The sequence below is a fragment of the Rhinoraja longicauda genome, chromosome 3 (assembly GCF_053455715.1).
Source record: "Rhinoraja longicauda isolate Sanriku21f chromosome 3, sRhiLon1.1, whole genome shotgun sequence".
Classification (NCBI taxonomy): domain Eukaryota; kingdom Metazoa; phylum Chordata; class Chondrichthyes; order Rajiformes; family Arhynchobatidae; genus Rhinoraja; species Rhinoraja longicauda.
Genome location: NC_135955.1, coordinates 25,756,145 through 25,779,775, shown reverse-complemented (window position 1 = coordinate 25,779,775; position 23,631 = coordinate 25,756,145). Strand labels below are relative to the sequence as shown.

Here is a 23,631-nt window from a genome sequence, read left to right as displayed (position 1 = left end):
AACATCTTCTTCGTCAACGTGAACCTCCACTTCGTGCTGACCGGTCACTCCGCCCACTATTAAAATGGCAGGTTTTCATTAACTGGAGGTGGCACAGCGGTGCAGCTGGTAGTGGTGCCACTTCACAGCTCCAGCGACCCACGTTCAATCCTGCCCTGAGGTGCTGTCTGTGTGGAGTTTAAATGTTCTCCCTGTGGCTGCGTGTATTTCCTTCTACATCTCAAAGACGTGATCGGTTAATTGGCCACTGTAAATTCCCAATATTGCCAGGTGGGTATTAGAATCTGGGATGGGATGATAAAAATGTGGGGAGAAAATTGGTTAAGGTAGGATTAATGTAAATGATGGCATGGATTCACTGGGCCGAAAGGCTTGTTTCCATGCTTGATCACTCTCTGTCTTTAAATCCCAATTAAGAGTAATATCCTAAATCTTTGGTCAGGTTATCCCATAGCTTCATGGTGAAACCAATTGCAGTACAGGATGCCTACCCTGTTTTCCTGCTTTCAGCTACTTAGTTTGTAGCTAAGATGTGAACAGTTGGTATTGGTGGTTCACTAGCGTAAGACATTTCCTTCCCCAAAGGGCATGAGCAAACCTGATGTTTAGTTTAGTTTAGAGATACAGCGTTGAAACAGGCTGTTCGGCCCACCAAGTCCTCGTTGACCAACGATCACGCATACACTAGTTCTATCCTACATACTAGGGACAATTTACAGAAGCCAAATAACATACAAACCTGCACGTCTTTGGAATGTGGGAGAAAACCGGAGCACCCAGAGAAAACCCACATGGTCAAGGGAGAACGTACAAACTCTGTACAGGCAGCACCCGTAGTCAGGATCGAACCCAGGTCTCTGGCGCCATAAGGGAGCAACTCTACCGTTGCGCCACTGTGCCGCCACTGCATTTCAGCAACTACTATTCTCCTGTTTCATGGCCACCACTGCTGTCAATCCTATTAATGCAGCTTCCCTCAATCTACACCTTAAATAATCATTTCAGAATGATTTTCGTTTCAAAAGGTGGAGATAAATATGGAAATCTAAACTGGAGACAGCGAAGTCTTTGGAATGCCCAGTGGCTGATTTGCATCTGAAAGGGAGGGGGGGGGGGGGGGGGGGGGTTCATGTTTTAGGAGTGATTCCGAGTAACACTCAATTAATCAGTCATCTTTCAGGTGCCAACCAATCTGATGCTCCTTTTCTGTTTTTGCATTTACATTGTTCCTTTAAGACAACATAAAACAGATTTTTGCATTGTTAGCAACACGTCTCCAGAGCAGGAAGGGACAGTGAAATGTTGAAACTACTGAAATATAAATATAACAATGCAAGTTGGAGACAGTCCAAAGAAGGTTCCTGACCCGAAACGCCGTCTGTCCATTTCCTCCACAGATACTGCCTGACCCCTGAGTTCCTGCAGCAATCTGTTTTTAACAATAGTTTCATGCACTGATAAATAAACCACTGCATTTTTTTTAATTACCCCCTCTTTAAAATCTGGATATTGTTAAAAATTTGGCATCCTTAGTTAACTTTCACTGACAGATTATGAAACTGATCCAACACTAATAAAGGTCAAACTACATTGATAATATTACAGTGGCAGCGACCGATTCGGCCCTTAACCTGATCTTACTCCAATGAGGTGAGTGGAATTGTGAAGGTGATTGCCACAGGTTGAAGCATGGTTATTCTTCCTTCCCCCTGACTTTATCCTTTGACCTCATTCCAAATATCATGCTGCAAATCAGAAATTGGCACTCCTATTTACCTTTATAAATAAGCACTTAATTGGGAGGTCACTTTGAGGAGGAAGTGGCTACATAAATAAATGACAGAAGTTTAAAATACCATTGACCTCCCTAGGCTGGACTGATTCATGAGGGTGGTATCCATCCTCCATATTGAAACTGAGCTTTAGACTTCTTCTGAACAACAACAGCCCAGAAAAGCAAACCTGGACCTTTTGGTTCCAACATGGAAGTCTTACTCTTTTAAATCATCTTATAAACAAAACTAATTGGAATACAGCAGAATGAATGACTCAATTCCAAATAGCTTTGTGTCTCTTGGGAATATTTATTGGTTGAGTGGAATACGTCCTCTGCATAGGAAAGGTCCAATAACTTGATAGAAAGGTGCATGTTCCACATATTGAAAATCCATCACCACACAACGTGGTGGTGAGATACAATGTAATGTGGCAAATCTCTGCCCACATACACATTTATTCAGGCAGATTCATTTATTTGGAGCAATATTTTGAATTAATTTTGAAGTGTGCCATTGTATTATACTTTTAAACAATACATAGTTGACACTGGATGCCACATTTGAGCCCAGCCTAGGTAAACCAAAAAAAAAATGTGCATTATCAATATTTCTGATATACATATTAAAAATAGTGAGCACTTGGGATACAAACCCTCAGAACACAGCTGCAATAGACAAAAATTTGACAACTTTGTCATTAATAACTTGAGGCTCATTTTCACCACAGACTGGCCTTCATTGCCGATGTTGACTGTGACTCGGTGTCCAGCCCCTTCAACCTCCACATGGTTAGCAGGGAAACAAGCAACATTTGGTGAGGTGTGGGGATTGTGTCAAGTTGGAAAGAATTTGGATTTATTTAGCACCTTATAGACACTGTCAATATTCCGGGGATGATAGAAGTGCTGGAATAGGTCATTTCATCCCTCAAACTTGCTCGTCCAATCAGTCAGATCACAGCACTTCCCCCATTTCAATGTCACTCTGCTGTTCAATCCCAAAAGTATTGATTCCCAAAGTTATCAACCTTGGTCTTGATTATCCTCAATTGATCCAGCATCCATGGAACTCTGAGATGGTAAGTTCCCACAGTTTTCAACCGTCCTAGTGAAGTGTTTTCAGTCAGAAATGATCAACCTCTTATCCCAGAGCCATTCCCCACATTGGAATGTCATACAATCACGGTTAAAGGCTCCCAAGATGTTATATGAACCACGTTTAAGAGATTCACCCTTGTCTTTGCTTTAAAGCTAAGTCAGTTTTAATTGTAATAGAAAAGTTATAAAACATGAGAAAATATTGAGCACCCCTGGATAAAGGAACAGGATTGAGAGGCTAATCGGCCATAGATGAAGAGAATGGCAGGAAGACTAGTCATTTTCACCTGGCATCGATCGGAAGAGCTGAACACTGTTACTGTGTTGTAAATTCTGGTGGTTCTGTTTATTGCAATCACTCCAAGATGTTGGTATTAATGAATCAATTTAGCCTTGCTGAGTTTAGTTTAAAGAGACAGTGCGGAAACTGGCCCTTCGACCCACCGAGTCTGCGCCGACCAGCAATCCCTGCACAGTAACACCATCCTACACACACTAGGGACAATTTACAATTATACCAAGCCAATTACCTACAAACCCGTACGTCTTTACATCCTTGGTCTAATATTGCGTGTGTGCAGTAAAGCCACTGTCAGTCGGTAATGTACATCACCTGATCACCTGGAGGACACAATTAATACTTACAGTTTCACAGTCATTCAGTACGATCTCAGCTTGCTCAGTGGCAAAATGGATTTGCTGGCTGCTGTGGATTTTGTGACACCATCAAATACAATGCAGGTCACAGGTGAATAGAGCAAAAAGTACCAAGGTTTTGTATCCCAAGTTTGCTTCATGGTTATTGACAATATAACCTTATAATCACTTCTTCTGAGATTGTTAAATGTATGGGGTGAAGCCCAGGGTCACAGGAGTGCACTGGGAATAACCCACTCACGACAGGTCAGTGGTCACCCTGCCACTGTTAGCTGAACGTGTCGCTCTGAGGGATATTCCCAAGACCCCTGTAGCCGTGGAAAGATGATTCTGTTGTTAATAATGGATACATGTCGAAAAGCGTGTGGAACATCAGCTCGTTAATTGAGGCCCTGGCACCGACCGCCTCAATAGCTGCCATGTTTGGGCAGGAGGCAAGGATTGATTAAGCAAGTTAAAAAGGAAGCACAATGATCAAGGGACAGAGAGAGAGAGAGATTAACGGTTACGGAGATCTGTAACCAATGAGAAATGTGTTGTGGAGAAACTAATCAATACTTGAACCATTGCAGTCTTACAAAACTCACATTCCCAGGTTTCCCCATCTGTGGCGAAGTTGATTAATTACTCCATCTGTGCCACGTAAAACATCAACATTAAAATAGCAGAACATCTCATTGCTTCCTCTTTCACTTTAAATGGACAACATATGCATATTGTATCGAACCACAGAAAAGACAATTTTTTAAAAATGAAAAAAACCCCAACTTGCTCACAAACCTCATCATGACCTGGGTTAAAGCGATAAAATAATTGCAAAGATATACATTCCTGCCAAATCACAACGGAGTGCTAATTAGGTTTCCTTCCATTCTCTTGTCATCACATGACCTGGGTCACTGAGAGGCTCCACAACTTCCCCACTGATGTACCAAATTAAAAATAGCAATCTTCCGTTTCTATTGCCGCTTTCAAGCCTTCAGGGCACATCTAAACATTTCACCATGTGAAGTATTTTTAGTGCAGGTGCTGTTGTGGTGTAGGGAAACAGAGTGGCCAATCTCTTAATAAATACACTGTGGGTATGAGCAAATGTACTTTCATCTTGTTGGCTAAAGGATGAACATTGGCCAGAATTAACTGACATCTGAAATTATTATCATGGGATCTATAACAACCATCCGGTAGATTAATCGGGCATTTATACACATCGTACCTCTGAGACAGCAATCCCTCCAGTGCCACAGTGGAGTGCCCTCTAGATTTTGTATTCTATTTAGAACTAGGTCCTTCAGGTTTTTTTTAATGTATTCACTTGCATTCTGCCATTATTTTTAATGTCTTTCATTTTCCCCTCCAATCCCGAGTCACTGCTCCCCACATTTGGATTAGAGGACAATGTATGGTATATATACCAAAATAAATCCTGACCCTCCTGCTTCTGGGACTTGAGGTCACCGAGACAAATGCTTGCAAGTTGGAGTGAGCAGGGGCAAGGGCGCATAACATTAATAAAGCATGTTAAGAATGCATGTTTATGCATTTAAGGTGGGTGAACTTAATGCGACTCTTTAAATAGTGGTCAAGTTTACAATCCTGCTAAAGCTGCAGTTGGGAGGTAACAATGTTTCTCTCTGGGGTTTAGTTGAAAAGAAGATAAGATTCCGAGTAGGATCAGCAAAGGTCCTCTATTGAATGGGATTCCTACTTCTGAAATGGAACATTGGCCTTCCTGCCGAAGACCCCTTCAACCCAAGTATCGATGAACAAAGGCCAGGTCCTGAGTTGGGGAATTTCTCACTGAAATTGAGATTTATCTTACAGTGTTTCTCTTGGCAGAAACCTGTTGGAAAAACAGGAAGAAGACAAAGGGGAGAAAGAGAAGGATGGAGGCCAGGAGAGGGAGAGAAGGGTTGTGGGGAGAGAAGGTACCAGAATGGGAGGCGAAAGAGGGGGGGTGATAGGTAAAAAGATAGCATGCTGCCGAACAAATATCTACATTGTCTGTTCCGCCATTCACATGATTGAAAGCTGTTTAGTTTGCAAGCAGTGCATGTATTGCGTACAGTTTTGGTCTCCTAATCTGAGGAAAGACATTCTTGCCATAGAGGGAGTACAGAGAAGGTTCACCAGATTGATTCCTGGGATGGCAGGACTTTCATATGAAGAAAGACTGGATAGACTCGGCTTGTACTCGCTGGAATTTAGAAGATTGAGGGGGGATCTTATAGAAACTTACAAAATTCTTAAGGGGTTGGACAGGCTAGATGCAGGGAGATTGTTCCCGATGTTGGGGAAGTCCAGAACAAGGGGTCACAGTTTAAGGATAAGGGGGAAGTCTTTTAGGACCGAGATGAGAAAGTTTTTTTTCACACAGAGAGTGGTGAATCTGTGGAATTCTCTGCCACAGAAGGTAGTTGAGGCCAGTTCATTGGCTATATTTAAGAGGGAGTTAGATGTGGCCCTTGTGGCTAAAGGGATCAGGGGGTATGGAGAGAAGGCAGGTACGGGATACTGAGTTGGATGATCAGCCATGATCATATTGAATGGCGGTGCAGGCTCGAAGGGCCGAATAGCCTACTCCTGCACCTATTTTCTATGTTTTCTATGTTTCTATGAAAACTTGCTTGTCTGAATCATTTGGGCTGAAAAGCTTCACCGTATTCTGCAGGCTTTGACTGTTGGGAGAGTCATGAACAAAGAGATATATCTTCATAATAAGTGAATGGTCTTGTAAAACTGTCATGCATAGAAATTTATTTTCTCAGAGAGCAGTGCGTCACTGGAATTCCCTGCCCTCGAGGTTGGTGGAGGGCAAATCGTTAGATAAATGGAAGGTGAAGATAGATAAATATTTGAAAGATTGAGGAATTGAGGGGTATGGGGATCTGGCACATACTGTAAGAGTGGAGGCCAGCATAGATCAGCCACAATAAATAGCAGGGCAGACTTGAGAGGCCGAGTGACCTACGCCGGCTCCTGTTTGCCTGTGTTTGCTTGCTTCAAATTTCTGGGTTTCAACACCTCACCACCGCTTTGCCTTGAGGTACCAATGCCCAATTTTCTGGAGATCCCTCCCATAACATCTCCTCTGAACCTCTGCTCCTCCTTTCAATCTCTCTTTAAAACCACTCTATAATCTGACTGCCCCAGAAAGAGAGAATAAACTGTTCAGGAAAGATTGAACAGGCGGGTGTCTTTTCTCCAGGATGGTTAAGGCCGAGGGAAGTTATGAGAATGTGCAATAAAAATAGGTCTCAAGTAAATATTTTCACTCAGTCAACAAATTACATCTAGTGGCTATAAATATAAGATGGTCACTGATATGTGTAATAAGAAATTCAGAACGTTCTTTATAAAGTGGAACATATTGTCCTCGTGAATGTTGAGATGAATATCAGAAATATGTTAAAGTGGAAATCAGATGAACACAAGAGTGAGAGTGAAATAGAAGGGATAGAAGTTGGAGAATTATGGGAGGAGCTGATGTCGAGTGAAGACCGGCTAGGCCAGTTAATCTGAATGGTCTGTTCTTGTGCTGTAAATTCTATGCAAGTAGTTTTACGTTGAAAGTGCACTAGATTCTACCTTAAGACAACTACTGGTTAATTGATTGAAAGAAAGATATAGCGTGGAAACATGCCCTTCGGTCCACCAACTCCACGTTGACTATCGTTCACTCTAGTTCCCCGTTACCTCACTTTCCCATTCATCCCCTACTCACGAGGGGCAATCTACAAAGGCCAATTAACCTACAAACCGTTATGTCTTTGGGATGTGGGAGGAAACCGGAGAATCTGGAGGAAACCCACACAGTCACAGGGTGAATGTGCAAACTCTACACAGACAGCATCTGTGGTAATCCGAGGCGCAGTGAGGCAGTAGCTCTACCAGATATTCTAAATGTATTAATTCACAAAATGTGATGTGTTTGACAAAGCCAGCTTTCATTGCCCTAGCTTGCAAGACCATTTTGGACATCAGTTCCAAGGCACCCCAGCATTATATTCTGGATTTATTTGATTATTTAAATTTAAATTCTATCAGGTACTGAGGTGGGGCTTGAACTCATGTACAAACAGGCCGCAGGAAACAAATCTAGCAACTTGCCCACCATATCAATTACTCAGGCCTGTCAAAATGTGTAACATGCAAGCCAGGCATGTTGATCACAGCTGGTTAATAGCAAGCAACTGGCAAGGTAGCTCTAAAGTGATCCTGGCAGAGAAAAAAATACTAATGTACTGACAAAGGGAAAAGGAACTTATATTTGTCAGTCTTTCTTCTAGTCAACGACAGGACCATTGGAAAACCTTTCCGGTGTAAGCACAAAACCTGAGTTGCATTATTTCTTGAGATTTGAGTTCATGCAGAGCCAGCTGTCACTTGAGGACAGACATGTCCAGCATTAACTACTTTAGCATGTGTTTGGGTATGGTTATATAATGAGGGTCCAGATTATCTAGGGTCGGTCCAAAATTGCTTTGGAAGGAAATGCAGATGTTGGCTTAAACCGAAGATTGACACAAAAAGTTGGAGTAACTTAACGGGTCACATAGCATCTCTGGAGAAAAGGAATAGGTGACGCTTCAGGTCGAGACCCGAAGAAGGGTCTGAAGGAAGGGTCTCTATCCGAAATGTCACCTATTCCTTTTCTCCAGAGATGCTGTCTGACCTGCTGATTTACTCCAGGTTTTTTGTCTCTATCTCCAACGTTGTTTATCGTGGGATCTGAAAGGTGGAGGGTTTGCAGGGATGCTTATGCTACTGCAATGGCCTTAGTGGGATAAGAGTTAGTAGGAAGGCCAATCTATCTAGAGGGGAGCGATGGTCAGAAAGGACCATATGATGTATGGGTACAAGAAAAATCTCAGGAAAGACCAGATGCTGACAATTGAGTGTGAGGACTTCAAAGGAAGGAATAATAATGGGATTTGGGTGGGGGATATGTTTTATGGGGAAGGCTAATTGTGGGGAACTTAGTGGGAATGTCAGACAATGCTACATGGATGGGAGCTTATTACTAGAGTGTTATCATATACGGAATGTTTCACTTTCAACATGCTAACGTTTGTGGGGATAGTTCCATACATCCATGCACTTATCATGCCGTACAGAATGAAGAGACACACACAAGGGGTGTGGGTTAGACGGTGTGGCACACACTGGATAACCTGCTCATCTGCAGTAGCACTACTAAAAGAGGAATGAGACTCTCCATGCCACGTTCTGCAAAACTGTGAAAGTTTGTTCACAATTACTCACGAGAGTATATTGTCATTGAGATTGTGCTATCATGTGGGACCTGGTATCCTTGCTCTACAATCTTTCCCCTTCCCATGGAGGTGCTGGCAAAGATAACATCGCTGCTGGACAATGACTCCCACCCCATACAGGACTGTCACTGCACTGAGTAGCTCCTTCAGTGACAGATTCCTTCACCCCAAGTGTGTGAAGGAGAGATATCGGAGGTCCCCTTCCTTCCCGCTGCTGTGAGACTGCACAACCAGCACTGCTCCCAGCAGACCAGTCAACAGACCAGTCAACAGTAACAGTAAAGGAATAACAGTAAATGATGACAATTTATCCTTGTCTTTATTTTTATTTATAATGAATGTCTCTTGCTATCCACTTTGCTGCTGGAACACTGCAAATTTCCCCGGTGTGGGACAAATAAAGGAATATATTATTATTATTATTATTATTAACCCATGCTGTTGAACGGTTCCCTGACCTCGCTCAACCCGCCAACCATAACATCTGAACCCAGGCTCACTGGCACCACCTGAGGTGACAGCAAAACCACGTACCAGTTCACAGACTGCAGAAATACACAAAGCAGCTGGTCACAGACCTGCAGAGTTGGGATGTTCTGGCCCTCACCCAGGCCACTGACTCACTTGGCTCAGTGGTAGGTTGCCAGCAGTGCTTGTTTATATCCCTGGAGGTTTTCTTACAAGACCTCTCGCCACCTACCACACTGCAACTCTTCCCCGCCTCCAACATAATAAACAAGCTAAGTGAATGTAAAGAATATTTCTGTGCATCCCTGCGATTGTTCTCCCATGTGTGGCACCCTGGAGATTATCAATCTGCTCCTGGAAACTCCAGGACAATCCCAGAGGACCAGCAACTCCAGGTAGCAATGGAAAAATATCCAGTTCATAAAATATTAGGAAGGTTAATGCCGTCATCTTTGTAACGAGGGTTCCCCTGATGGCCTGTAACATTTGTGTCCACATGGTAGATTCTCACTTTGGTAGCTTATGCATGAATGATAATCTTGGCGAGGATAATGTAGATAAGGGAAACACAAAGAGGGAAACCTGGTCTGGTCTCCTTTAGCTTCTTATATAAACAGTGCAAATAATATTCAACATAGACAGCCATACAATGGGTCTGTGGCTGAATTTATGCTCCACACAAGATTCCTCCCATACTCCATTTAACTCGCATTTAACTCCAGCCCTTTGTTCCCATATCTCCTTTCTAGTTTTCCTCTAACATCCTAATGAGTTCCACACTGGGCTCCTGAATGCTGTTTTTGTACCTGATTAGCAGCTTCCTAACATTTAGCTTTGCACTTCATCTGTTCAATTGGAAACATCTGCACCACCTGCTGACAATCCCCTGCATTGTTTCAAGGACCTTCATCAGATCAAATCTTCAGCGAACCCTTTTGCTGAGGGGTATGGAGCTACGTCATCCGATGGCCGTGGGATTCAGGGGCAAGTATCGGCACCTTTGGTAATGAATGGACCGGCGAGCATTTTAACTTTGAGTATGGTGAGGAGAATCACAAATGCTTACATTGGTCTCGTCCCGCTTCTCCCGCCGCTTTACTTTCTGCACCTCATAGTCTTCCAGTAACGTCTCCATCAGGCCTCTGGAGCGAGACTGTCCTGAAGATTCCTGCTCCACAGGTGTGGCATCAGCCCGTGGAGAGGGTACCGGGCCTTCTGACATTGGCGATACCGGATTCGACTTATCAATTTTACCTGCAGAGAGAAAAGTGGAATGGCAACTCTTCAAAAGATTCATGGTCGTACAGTAAACGCTGGATGGGTGAAGGTACTCTTAAAACAAAAAGGACATTGAAATCTGTAGAAAGAAAATACAGATACTGGTATATTCTGAAGATGGACACAAAGTGCTGGCGTAACTCAGCAGCAAGTCAGGCAGCATCTCTGGAGGAAAAGGATGGGTGACATTTTGGGTCGGAACCTTGAAGACCCTTCTTCAGATTCTTCAGACTGGTTAAAGGGTCCCGACCCAAAACGTCATCCATACTTTTTCTCCAAAGATGCTGCCTGACCTGCTGAGTTACTCCAACACTTTGTGTCTGTCTTCAGGACATTGAACTCTGATGGCTGCAAGCAACTGCTTTTAGAATTCACTCCCAACCACCCTGGTCACAATGGTTAAGGCCCATCAGAACAAAAGTCCTTTCAATACGGAGGATGAAATTTCCAACAGTGCAAACGTGTAAAAACATGCTTGAGGTGGCATTTCACACTTGGGAACATGCCTTTTTGGAATCTATCACAGCAGTGTGCTATTGAGTAAATCCAGCATTCCGATAATTTCATGAGGGCACCATAGTAACAAAAGCGTAGTTCAGAGAGTTGGTGACAGTTCCATAGCCCTTGCTCTGACCTCCCCTCAAAAGGGGCAAGTTTGCCCATTGGAATGTGGGAATACAAGGATTACTTTCCGGAGCAGAGTTCATGTCCTCATGGGTTGTATCAAGGTTCACCCTTTTTTTAAAACACAATTTTAACAATCTAATCACATAGGTATAATGTACCAATGTTGGGTCAATTGTTGAAGAGTTGTGCAAGTGTAGTCACTGTTGGAAATGGGACGGCCAGTATGTGCACGACAAACACGCAAACCCCCATGTGATAATGACCTATTGCCAATCGGAGAATGAGCCCCAATCAAAGTTGACTCCTTCTGTGTCGTGTTCACACTGGGATCACTTTCAGGTTGAGATGCAAAAATCAATGCTCCCTTTTCCTACTCAGTTGGGGACATCAGATGGTTGTGTGTTTCTCCCCAGTGCCCTGTTTAATACTTAACCGGCTACCAGCATCATTGCCACAAAGTCATGTCAGAATTCAATATACTATCTTATGTCAATAGTCATTATAACAAAGAACAGAACAGCATAGGAACTAGCCCATCAGCCCACAAAGTCTATGCCGAACATAGTGCCAAGTTAAACTAATACTTCTGCATGTACAGCTTAGTTTAGTTTTAATGTGTAGGAAGGAACTGCAGATGCTGGTTTAAACCGAAGATAGACATAAAAAGCTGGAGTAACTCAGCAGGTCAGACAGCATCTCTGGAGAAAAGGAATAGATCCTATTCCTTTACTCCAGAGATGCTGTCTGGCCCACTGAGTTACTTCAGGTTTTTGAGTCTATCTTTAGTTTAGTTTTAGTTTAGTTAATGTCACATGTACCGAGGTACAGTGAAAAATGTTTGTTGCGTGCTAACCAGTCACCGGAAAGACAATACACGATTGTACAGGATCCTTATTCCCTCCATTCCCTGCCTATTTATGTGCCTATCTTAAAGCTTCCTAAAGGCCATGATTGCATCTCCTTCCACCATCACCTCCAGGCTGATCATTCCAGGCACCCACCACACTGTGTAAAACACACATACCTGGCCCATCTCCCTTTAGTCCTGCACATCTACTGTCAATTTGTCTACACACTTCCAAACAGCACCAATTCATTCTTGTTCCTCCAGCATCAGCCCTACTGTTCCAGGTGACCTTCTTGTATTATTAGCCAGAATCTTATTAACCAGGGCAATCCTCATCACTTTATGCATTTCACTTTGCTGTTTTTACATTGGATCACACACTTAATATGCACAAAACCAGACTGCCTTGTCCACCTGGTGTTTACACTGCTCCAGACCAGTTTGTCATACTCATCTTCCATACGGGGTGCTGAGGTGAGACCAGATCACCCTCTCTGGTCGATCCCATGTCATTACTTCAAAGAAGAGTGGGGGAGTTCATCATGTATCTGGCCAATATTTACTTCTCAATCAAAAACACTGAAGCCAGCAGATGATCGGACAGATGTATTTTGGACGTAGTCTCATTTCCTTCATCACAACAGTGACAACACTTCGTTGGCTGGAAGGTGCGCTGCGATACCCTGGGGTGTGAAAGGCATTGACAAATGCAAGTCTTTCTTTACACCGGATTCCTTACTGTCAACGAATCAGTCTTTGCTTGCCCTTTTTTTCTAGACAATTTAATATAAATACAACTAAAAAAAGATGGCCCTCTGATCTTTCTCTTGTGTCAATTGCAGTTGTGTCCTGCAGTTCATCTTTAAATCAATAACGGGATTGCACGGTCTTTGGTTGGTGCTCGTGCATGCTCAGCGCTAGTGACTAAATCCCATGTACCGCATACTTCCCAATATATGCTCATGCTTGTTTCTTGTCTCATGACTACCCAAGGAAGCCTATTTTGCAATTTATGTTCTCCAAGATGATAAACTGCTTTTTTAGGAGGCACTGTCTTTATCAAACTCTCTTCGATTCAAAAACAAGTCTAGTGTCAGAAAATCAAAATCAAGCCACATGTTCCTCTTCTCTCTTTCAGCATTTGGAGAAGGATTGCAATCTTGTGCGATTCACTGGGCTGCTCTTTAATCTCCACTGGCCATTCACTATCTCATGGCACTTTGCCATGTAGCTGCAGGAGATGCAACACTTATCCTATCACCTTTTCCCTTCCCACCATCCTGGGACTCAAACTGTCTTTTCAGCAGCAATTGACTTGTACTTCCTCCAGTCTTGTGCACCTCATTCTGTGTTCACAGTGTGGTCTCCTCTACATTGGAGAAAAACAAACCAAACACAGAGTGGGTGATCACTCTGGGAAGCCTCGGTGTAGAGTTGACCGCAACTTTTATTCAACATCCAACACCCACTCTAACCTATCAGTCTATGGTACTGTTACAATGAGACCAAAACAGGCTTGAGTAACAATACTTAATCTTCCATGTGTCGGCCCATTGCTGCCTCTGGACTCAATACTGAATCCTTTAACTTTAGGAAATTTACTCTTTCTTTCCATCTGCATCACAACTGGCCATTACAGCTGATAGTTATATTTCTCTTTTTACTTCATTTCAAACAGCCCTGCTCTTAGCAACTCATTACACATCCAGAGAAGCATAAATTAATTCTAACCGCTACATTAACTCATTGGTCTTGCCCTATCAGAGATATCCCCTTTGTTCTACTTGCTGTTCTCCTATCTTCACTGCTATCGGAAACTAATTTGGTTTCTCTCCCAGTTCTATCTCAATGTCTCTGACCTGAAATGTAAACACCGTTTCCCTTTTCACAGATGTTGCCAGAACTGCTGAGTGTTTTCAACATTTTCTATTTTTATCACCCGTCTTGGGGCTGACAAAGTAACTGAACGTACAGTATTTGGATATCTCTCTGAATAAAACATTTATGGCTTACATTCAACTATAAACTACTGGCCACTTCCAAAGGGATGACTAATTGTCAGGAGACGTGACAAAAAATTGTTAAACGATGCAGTGTGACATTTCTATGGCAACTCCAAGCCTCCATATAGAGCTCCAATGAAGGCATTGATCTAATGCAGTAACTCTGTCTCTCTCTTCCCAAATACTGTCCAACCTCACAGATATTTGCAGCATTTAATGGTATGTCGGACTACAGTACATTTCTTCCATCCCACGGCCTCAACCTTTGCCATCTCTATATACTTGCCCAGTTCTATAACCCACCGAGATATTTGTTCCTCTTCTCTCTCTTTCAGCATGTTGTTGAGTTCATCTATTTCCAGCCCATCAATTCTAAGCCTTTCCTTCAATTCCTCCAATTCTGGGCTCTTGTTCCTTCCCAGAGTTGCTCATCCCACCACTGGTAGCTACCCGTCAGCTGAAAATGGCTCAGGTTCTGAAATTCCCTCCATCAATTCCCCCAGCATCACCCCTATTGTTCTAGGTGATCGTAGCCAGAATTTTATTGAGTTCATCAATTTTCAGCCAATCAATTCTAAGCCTTTCCATCCTTCTTTAACATCCTCTGTCAGAACCACATCTTTCACCAGAAAATCACTCTGTAGCTCAGTGTCAAATATCACCTCTTAAGCGGTTTTCTTGGGCAGTTTGCCATTCTGCACACACAGTTATAGACACGACCTGCAGGTGCTGGTTTACTAAAAACAACACAAAATGTTGGAATAACTCAGAGGATCAGGCAATCTATCTGGAGAACATGGATAGGCAACATTATGGGTCAAGTTTGAAGAAGGGTCCCAACCTGAAACGTTGCCTATCCATGTCCTCCATAAATGCTGCCTGACATGCTGAGGTACTCCAGCACTTTGTGTCTTTTCTATACAAATAGTTGTTTTTTTTAAACAATATTTATGATATTCTCTCTGACTATTGGAAATATCAAATCCAGGGAGAAAGGCATTAATGTTGGATTAATATAAATAGGTGATTGATGGTCGGATTGGACGATGGGCCAAAGGTCCTGTTTCCATGCTATGGCTCCACATGACTCGATTGTTAAGTATTTCACTCTTGGAGTAGTAACAGTTGGAGACTGATTGGTTTGGACTTTGCGGTTGTCAGGGTCTCTGGGCCCATAGCTCCTTACTTTAGCACAGTAGCTTATCAGTCCTGCCACCGGATGGCAGTAAAGAGCCAGGATTAACACCATTGAGGTTTGGAGAATGTGGAGTCTTCATCTACTATCTTTTTGCTCCCCACCCTGTGTTAAACAATGCAACCTACGTTGTTACAGTTCCGTGGTATGTGAGCAATTCATCGTTTGAGGAGAGGAATTCTTTGTTGCACTGAGTTACACAAACACACACACACTTTGTGCTTTACTGCGTAACCCAGATATATTCTCCTCTGAGCGTTAGACCACACAGGACAAGTTTTACCAGACGAAAGGTGGTACTTCGTGATGCAACTGAACAAGTGTTGGTGAGTTCACACGGAGCACAGTATGCAGTTCTGGTCGCCCAGCTACACAAAGGAAGCTATTATGTTGGAAAGAGTGCAGAAAAAAATCACCAGGATATTACCTGGACCTATGTTCTAGAGTTATAATAATAATATATTCCTTTATTCGTCCCACACCGGGGAGATTTACAATTATAGAGAGAGGTTAGATTGGCTGGGACATTTTTCATTGGAGTGTAGGAGGCTGACGGGTAACCATGTTGAGGTGTATAAGATCGCGAGGGGCACGTATAAAGTGAACACTCACAGTCTTTTTCCCAGGGTAGAGGATTCTAAAACTAGAGGGTGCAGGCTTAAGGCAAGAGATTTAAGAGGGATCTCAGGGGCACGTTTTCCACGAGCTGCCAGAGGAAGCAATATAAGTTGGTGCAATTGGGACTTTTAAAAGATCAGCCATGTTCATACTGAATAGAGGTGCTGTCTCGAAGGGCCGAATGGCCTACTCTTGCACCTATTTTCTATGTTTCTATCTTGGAGATTTTCATTTTTTTTACCTGATAAATTGGGATTTCTTCTTGAATTAAAAGAAAATCACAATGCTATAATTCCATGACTCAATGCTATACTGCACAGCGTGGGACCGGCTGCATAATCCACTGACTGGTTCATGTAAGTCAGCAGTGATAGGTATAAGAATCAATACATATTGTGGTGAACAAGGGAATTTGACAGCATACATGAGACTGCACAGCAGATCCACTCCTCTACCATCATGTAAACAATGTGTAGTATTGTCATTTGATCTGAGTTATTAATTTCAGGAAAGGATGTAACACCATGTTTGTCGAGCGTCAGGCTTGGCTCCACCAGCAGAACTCTTGCCTCCAGCGTGGAAGGTCGTAGATGCAGGCCAAACTGTGTAATCGCGTCTGACACCTACCTCTCAATGAGGTATGAAGTTTCAAACCTGGCAGGACTGCACAAGTAGAATATCAGAGGGTTTGGTTTAAATTTACACTTTCCTCCTCAGCTGAATTCAGCTAAGTCCTCATGTTAACAAAAAGGAGAGAATTAGGAATTATACGGTGCAATTCCAACTCCCAGCAAGTCCAAAAATGCTTTGTGCCAAATCACACCAGCCCATTGTGCAGAACAAGCTCCCATAAAGACGTGGGCGATAAATGAGCACGTCATCATATCATATCATCATATCGTAGGTTAATTGGTTGGGTGAATGTGAAAATTGTCCCTAGTGGGTGTAGGATAGTTAATGTACGGGGATCACTGGGCGGCACGGACTTGGAGGGCCGAAAAGGCCTGTTTCCGGCTGTATATATATGATATGATATGATATGATATATATACAGCCGGAAACAGGCCTTTTCGGCCCACCAAGTCCGTGCCGCCCAGCGATCCCCGTACATTAACACTATCCTACACCCACTAGGGACAATTTTTTTTAAACATTTACCCAGCCAATTAACCTACATACCTGTACGTCTTTGGAGTGTGGGAGGAAACCGAAGATCTCGGAGAAAACCCACGCAGGTCACGGGGAGAACGTACAAACTCCTTACAGTGCAGCACCCGTAGTCAGGATCGAACCTGAGTCTCCGGCGCTGCATTCGCTGTAAAGCAGCAACTCTACCGCTGCGCTACCGTGCCGCCTTATCACGTTATCAGCTTTTGGTGATGCCTGCTGAGGGATGAATATTGGTCTTGGGACAATGGGAAGAACAATCTCGATTCTTCGAAAATGTTCTGTGAGGATAAGCATGAGTAGAGTTTAACGCCCCGTCCAAAAGACAGTGCCTGCGACTGTGCAGTAACTCCCTCAGCGCTGCCCTGAAGAGACAGCCCAAGCTCAATGTTCCAGAGTGGCACTTGATCCCATTACCCACTGACTCAGAGGGTGGAGGACCAAAACCAAGCCACAATTGAGCCTCCCATAGAAGTTCAACATGTGGCCGATACTTCCAACAACATACAATGAAAACCCCCTGTGAGACCCTCCCTTTACTTGCTAAAGCGTAAATCCACACAGTCCACGCTGCGCTCCTTGATTGCAGGAGGCTCATGCTGTATGGGAGTATTCCTATTTGTTTCCATTTCGCCCTGTCCACCTCCATACAAAACTGAAGGGAGGATTTCATTCCACAAGCCTGTGACCTCCTGATATTTAATTTCCTGTGTGGGGCTGGGGAGAAGGCGGCTGGCATTATAAGCAGAGAAAGGATGCTTGCTTCTGTTGACCTCATCCTGGCACTCTGTGCAATGTCCCAGAGGCTGTGCAGTTGCCAAGAAGCAGAAGGATAATGTCCTAGTTAACACCAAGGCTCTGTGAGTGGGAAGCCAGCCACTCACTCTTCAAAACAAAACAGCAGCCAAGTTGGAAGTCATATCCAGAGTGACCCTGGTTGCATGAGGAAGGGTATTGTGGTCTGACAGAGGCTAAAGCACGGGCACGGCAGGACAACGACCAAACTGGAGGGGTTGAACTACAGGGACCTTTTTCTCCCCCTCTCCTATTACAGGGTGACCCAAATAATGTGCTTTTTCCCCCGGATGCTCCGGTTTCCTTCGACATTCCAAAGACATACAGGTTGGTAGATTGATAGGCTCGGTAAAGATTGTAAATTGTCCCTAATGTGTAGGATAGTGCTAGTGTACGGGGATCGTTGGTCGGCGCGGACTCGGTGGGCCGAAGGGCATGTTTCTGCTGCATCTCTAAACTAAACTAAATGTGATATCTAGGAGAAGGAGCCAAAGTCCAGAGCAAGGAGATCAAACCAAGGGGCGGTGACCTGAGGAAGCTCTCCTTCACACAACGTTGAGTGGAGTTGAACACTCCCTTACTTTATTAGTTATTTACGAGTTACAGAATCTCTAAACTGCTAAGTCCGGACATCCCATGCTAAGGTGAAACCCTCAGTGCAGAATAAGGCTATTCAGCGAACCAAGCCTGTGATGGCAGGAACGGGGTACTGATTGAGAATGATCAGCCATGATCACATTGAATGGCGGTGCTGGCTCGAAGGGCCAAATGGCCTACTCCTGCACCTATTGTCTATTGGATGCCTTTCTTTTAGTCCTTTGTCTGCTAAGTTCCACTGTGTCTGTTAAGAGTTCTGCGAGTGTTTTTTGAGGGATCAAGTACCAGCACCTACAAAGGTTGGGAAATCCAGATGCTGAAAGTCCCCCTGTCATCTCCAGACCTTTCTACTTAGTCTGTGAGCTCAGGGTGTTGACCCATTCACTGGCAGCCTGAGGGAAAGGCTGGGATTCGGGCTGGGTGGCCCGTAGTTACCGCAGTGGGCTATGGCTGTCGCCCTGCCATGTGACTTACTCGGTACATTTAGTTTAGAAAATCAGTGCGGAAACAGGCCCTTTGGCCCATCGAGTCCACGCCAACTAGTGATTACCGCCCATTAACACTATCCTACACACATTCTTCGGATCGTTCACCTTGTCGTAGGGCCACCCATGGCGGTAAGGTCGAGGATGAGGGTCCAGACTAAGAACGATCGAACCTACAAGACCTCAACGGCGGACCAACATCAGCTATGAGGGCAGATGAAGGCTGCAACAGATTTATCAGCTCCAATCGTCTTGGTTCCTTTGCCATTGGAATGAGTTGATTGATTTGTGAAGGACCGTGTGTTTCTTGGAGTGCAACATCAAGTACACGTTAAACAAACACACGCACAGGCGTCTTCGTTCTTCATAACGTAGACCGTCATCCTCAACCTCGAGGGAAAGCCACAATGACGACACACATTAGGGACAATTTTACCAAAAGCCAATTAACCTACAATTAACCTATGTCTTTGAAGTGTGGGAGTAAACTGGGGATCCCGTGGAAAACCCAAGCAGGTCACGGGGAGAACATACAAACTCCATACGGACAGCACCCGTAGTCAGGATTGAACTCAGGTCTCTGGCGCTGTAAAGGCAGCAACTCTACCGCTGTGCCACCGTGCCGCCCTCAGTTCCTCCGTTAACTTCACCAACCTTCTCCAGAAAGGAGAAGGAATGATCTAATGATCACAAAGAACAGGATGCGTGTGGACCAGATCATTCCATAGCTTGGGAAGACCAGGGCAGGAGACTACTTTTATCAGATGTTCACTAATGTCCGGAGGGACTTTGGAGACCGTTCGTTGCATGCGAGGTGGCGAGAGGGAGGAGCTTGCTCCCACATGGAGAGAAATGGCATACATTTGGAGTATTGTGTTCAGCTTTGGTCACCCTGCTGTGGGAAAGATGTCGGTAAGCTGGAAAGAGTGCAGAGAGAATGTTGTGAGGACCAGAGTGCCTGATCTAGAGGAAGAGGTTGAGTAGGCTAGGGCTTTATTCCTTGGAGCGCAGGAGGATGCGGGGTGATCTTTAGAGGTATATAAGATCATGAAGGGAATAGATTGGATAAATGCACAGAGTCTTTTACACAGAGTAGGGGAATCAAAAACCAGGGAACATAGGTTTAAGGTGAGAGGGGAAAGATTTAATTGGAACCTGAGAGGCAAGATTTTCACACAGAGGGTGGTGGGTGCATGGAATGAGCTTCCAGAGGTGGTAGTTAAGGCAGGTAAAATAACAACACATAAAATTCATTGTGTAGGAATGGAATTGCAGATGCTGGTTTAAACCCAAGGATAGATACAAAAAGCTGGAGTAACTCAGCAGGTCAGACAGCATCTCTGGAGAAAAGGAATAAGTGATGTTTCTGGTCGAGAACCTTCTTTGCACTGAGAGTCAGTGGAAAAGGCTGTCTATCTTAGAATTCATTGGATAGGTACAAGGATAGGGAAAGTTTAGAGGAACATAGGCCATATGGGCACAGGGCATATATAGGGTAGATGGGGCATCTTGGTCAGCAGGGGCAAGTAGGGCCGAAGGGCCTGTTTCTGTGTTGTATAACTTTATAACTCGAAATAAGGTGAAGCTAGATAAATGCTGGAGAAGGGAACAGAGGGAAATGAAAGGAGGTTGGGGGAGGGAGCGTATTGGACCATGCACACCAACATGGTTCATCTGCTTCTGTAGGCATGAATCACCTGCAGAGAGAGAAGCCACACAATACATCTGAGTGGACCATCACCATCTGGATTAGTCAACCCCAATGGCTCTGCGGCTCATAATCCTGTAAATAGAGCATGAATGAGTTCCCTTCCCAACACGAGGCACCTGTTGCCCATGGCTTGCCCAAACCCACTGGCCTGGTTCACCTGATAGGGGAGTGCAGGGTTATGGGGCCTTACCCAGGGCGGTTGGTTTGGAGAGTCCCGTTGTTGGTGACGGCAGGGGCCGGGAGCTTCTGCCGGGAATCTGCATCGTCTTCAGGACCTCCCTCTGGTGCCGGAGCTCCTCCTCCCGGTCCTGGGCTGCCCGGATCTCCTGCTCGATCATCGACAGGGTCTTCTGCCTGCGCGAGCGAAGCTTGAAAGGCCCGGACTGGGCGATCACCTCCGGCTCCTGCGAGTGGCTGACAAAGACGTTGTTTCTGGAATAGTCTGTGGGCTCCATGTAGCTGGCAATGTCGCTGAAGGGGCTGAACTCAGGCCTGTACAAGGAAGAATGTGACCCGCTGCTGCCCGTCTCCACGGTGACGCACTGCTTGGCCGTTGCCGTGGGAAACAGGAAGCAGTCATCCTTGTGGCAGCCAGGCTCCGCCTCCTCCTTCATCCTATCTCCATTCATGGGCGCATGGGGTCTCAGGTCCGGCTCTGTGGGTGGTGGTGTCACCGATGGTGCAGCCGACACAGCCCGAGGTGCAATGTGTGTTCCCTCACTCTCCACTGCCCTCTGATGCCCGGTCTGACAACCTCCTCCTGCCCCTGTGGTCACGTGGCTCTCCTGGGCCAGGGCCAGTTGTATTGCGTTCTGTACTAGCATCTCCGCCTGGTATTGCAGCTGTTGCTCCGCGTCCAACGGCAGCGGAGACCTCTGCTTGTACAACTCGTCATCGCTGAGCGAGCCCAGGGTGCCTTCTCTCTTGTACGAGCTTTCATCTCTCTCCCTGTCGACGGGGGTCAAGGCTTGGGGCGTCTGCGGCTGGGAAAAATCCTGTGAGCCGCCCAGGGAGAAGTCCAGGGACACGTTTGTCATCTCGTTCGATGCACCGCTGTCGCTCACGTTGTCAATACTGAATTCGTTGGACAGGGTTTCCATCACTGTAGTGTCCTGGGACCGAAGGGATAAGTCGTCCAGACCAGAGTCCACCTCCTCTGCTGTGGAGGGGAGGCTGACGCACTTGAAGCAATGGTCTGAAATGTCGCTGTCGCCATCTTCGTTTAGCACGGTCAAAACAGCCCTGACCCTGGTAAACCCCTCATCATCCACACACACCTTCCCTACCTCGTCCCTGAGGCCGCTGTTGATGAGCAGCTCAGCGGGTCGGTGCAGAGGTGGCTCTGTGCACGTCTCCTCTTTCCGCTGGTCCTCCCAAGGTGGTGACAGCCCCTCCTGGCTCACATCCTCGTCGGGCACCACGCTGACTTTGGAAGCCTTGACCAGGGACACCTCACTGCCACTCAGGGGCGCCGCGTGCTCCCGAGTCCCGCCCGTCTCCGTCAAGCCGCCCGAACCCACCAGCCGTTCCCTTTTGGGTGCCTCCACCAACTTCAGCGCCGGACGGGTGGCGGTCCCTCGGGCGCTCGCTGGCCGCCGCTGGCTGGCGTGCTCGGGCGCGTTCTCCATCTTGAGGAACTGCTTCCGCGCGGCGGAGAAATCTATCTGCTCGGTGACGACATCTTCCCTGTTGATGCTGATGGGCTCTGGTGGCACAAACATGGGAGACTTCAGCTTGGGGGAGACTGGGGACAGCTGGCCCCCCTGCTTCCTCTGCTTGCGTTCGGCGTACTTCTTGTGGGATTCCAACTTATCTGGGTCGAGTTGCTCCTCGATGGTCTTCTCCTGTGGCGGCTTCCATTTATCTGCGATACTGGGGTTCTTCTTCACCACCTGGCTTCGGATGACCTCCAGGCGGGCCCTCTCCAGCTCAGCGATCTCGTCCGAGGCTCTGCCCTTCTTCATCTTGTACGGTTTGCTCCTCCCGTCCTCGGCGAAGAGCTTGGAGGGCTTTTTGTCCTCGTGGAAGGCCCGCAGCTCAAACCTGGCTTCCTTCTTCAGGGGGACGATGACCGGCTCGCCGTCCCTGGAGGACCTTCTGGAACTTTCCACCGGCTGCTGTTCTATGTTACGCTCTGCCGCAGAGGACACTCTGAAGCAGCTCGGCGGGAGACCATTCACCTTGACCTCTCCCTTCTCCTGCATCTGCTGTTCCTTCCCGTCCACGTGTACTGTGCCGTTGAGCGGCAGTGCAGATGGCTCCAGCGCCATGGAAATGGAAGGACCCCGGCTGTCCGCCCGCACTGGGCCCGGCTCAGGAGAAGGTGGCGCATTCGATCCATTCTCCACCACGGGGTCGCAGCAGTTGGCTTCCAAGACCTCGTCGAGGTACCTGATCTCCTTTGCGACATCGCTGTCCAGGGACTCGTGCCTGCTCTCGATGCCGTTGTGGCCTTTGTCTTCGCGGTGAATCAGCGCACTGTCCAGGGCGGCAGGCTCTGAGGCCACGACCTTCGGCACGGTTACGCCTGCACTCTTAGGTCCGCTGGGGCGGTGGTCCACCTCCATTTCCTCCTCTTGCCCAGACGACAGATGTTCGGGGTTATGGGAATCAGAGCTTCTGCTCTTGCCCTTCAGTGCAGTGCCATCCTCCAGGAGCTTAGCAGGAGGTTTCTGTGCAAAATGAAGGGGAAATGAGCATTAAAACAGATACTTACACCAAGCAATTACACAGTACAACAAATATGCGTGCCACATCTCATAAACATATCTTCACTCTAATTCAGACTGCCATTGCTCACTGGGTAGACACAAAATGCTGGAGTAACTCAGTGGGACAGGCAGTATCTCTGGAGAGAAGGAATGGGCGACGTTTCGGGTCGAGACCCTTCCTGCCATTGCTCATTGGTTGGTTCATATTCACGGGGTAACTTTACTATATGTTTCCATTGAACGGGATGCGGATAAAATTATTTTCAATATAAAAAATTAAAAAAGCTGCAGATGGTAGAAATCTGAAACAAAAACAGAAAG

General features: G+C 45.8%; 1 protein-coding gene across 6 annotated transcripts in view; it reads right to left on the bottom strand.

Moving 5' to 3' along the window:
* The window catches only part of LOC144590181 (A-kinase anchor protein 2-like), a 387,659-nt gene that overhangs the window by 7,982 nt on the left and 356,046 nt on the right, over positions 1–23,631 (bottom strand). For 4 of the 6 annotated variants that reach the window (XM_078394993.1, XM_078394992.1, XM_078394991.1 and 1 more), the window contains 2 exons: positions 20,790–23,271; positions 10,343–10,530 (listed from right to left, as the gene is read on the bottom strand). In XM_078394993.1, the coding sequence (XP_078251119.1) occupies positions 10,343–10,530; positions 20,790–23,271 (2,670 nt within the window). Of the gene's footprint in view, positions 1–3; positions 285–4,119; positions 4,166–10,342; positions 10,531–20,789; positions 23,272–23,631 lie in introns of those variants that run through there. The other 2 variants (XM_078395004.1, XM_078394997.1) reach the window with 2 other exon arrangements.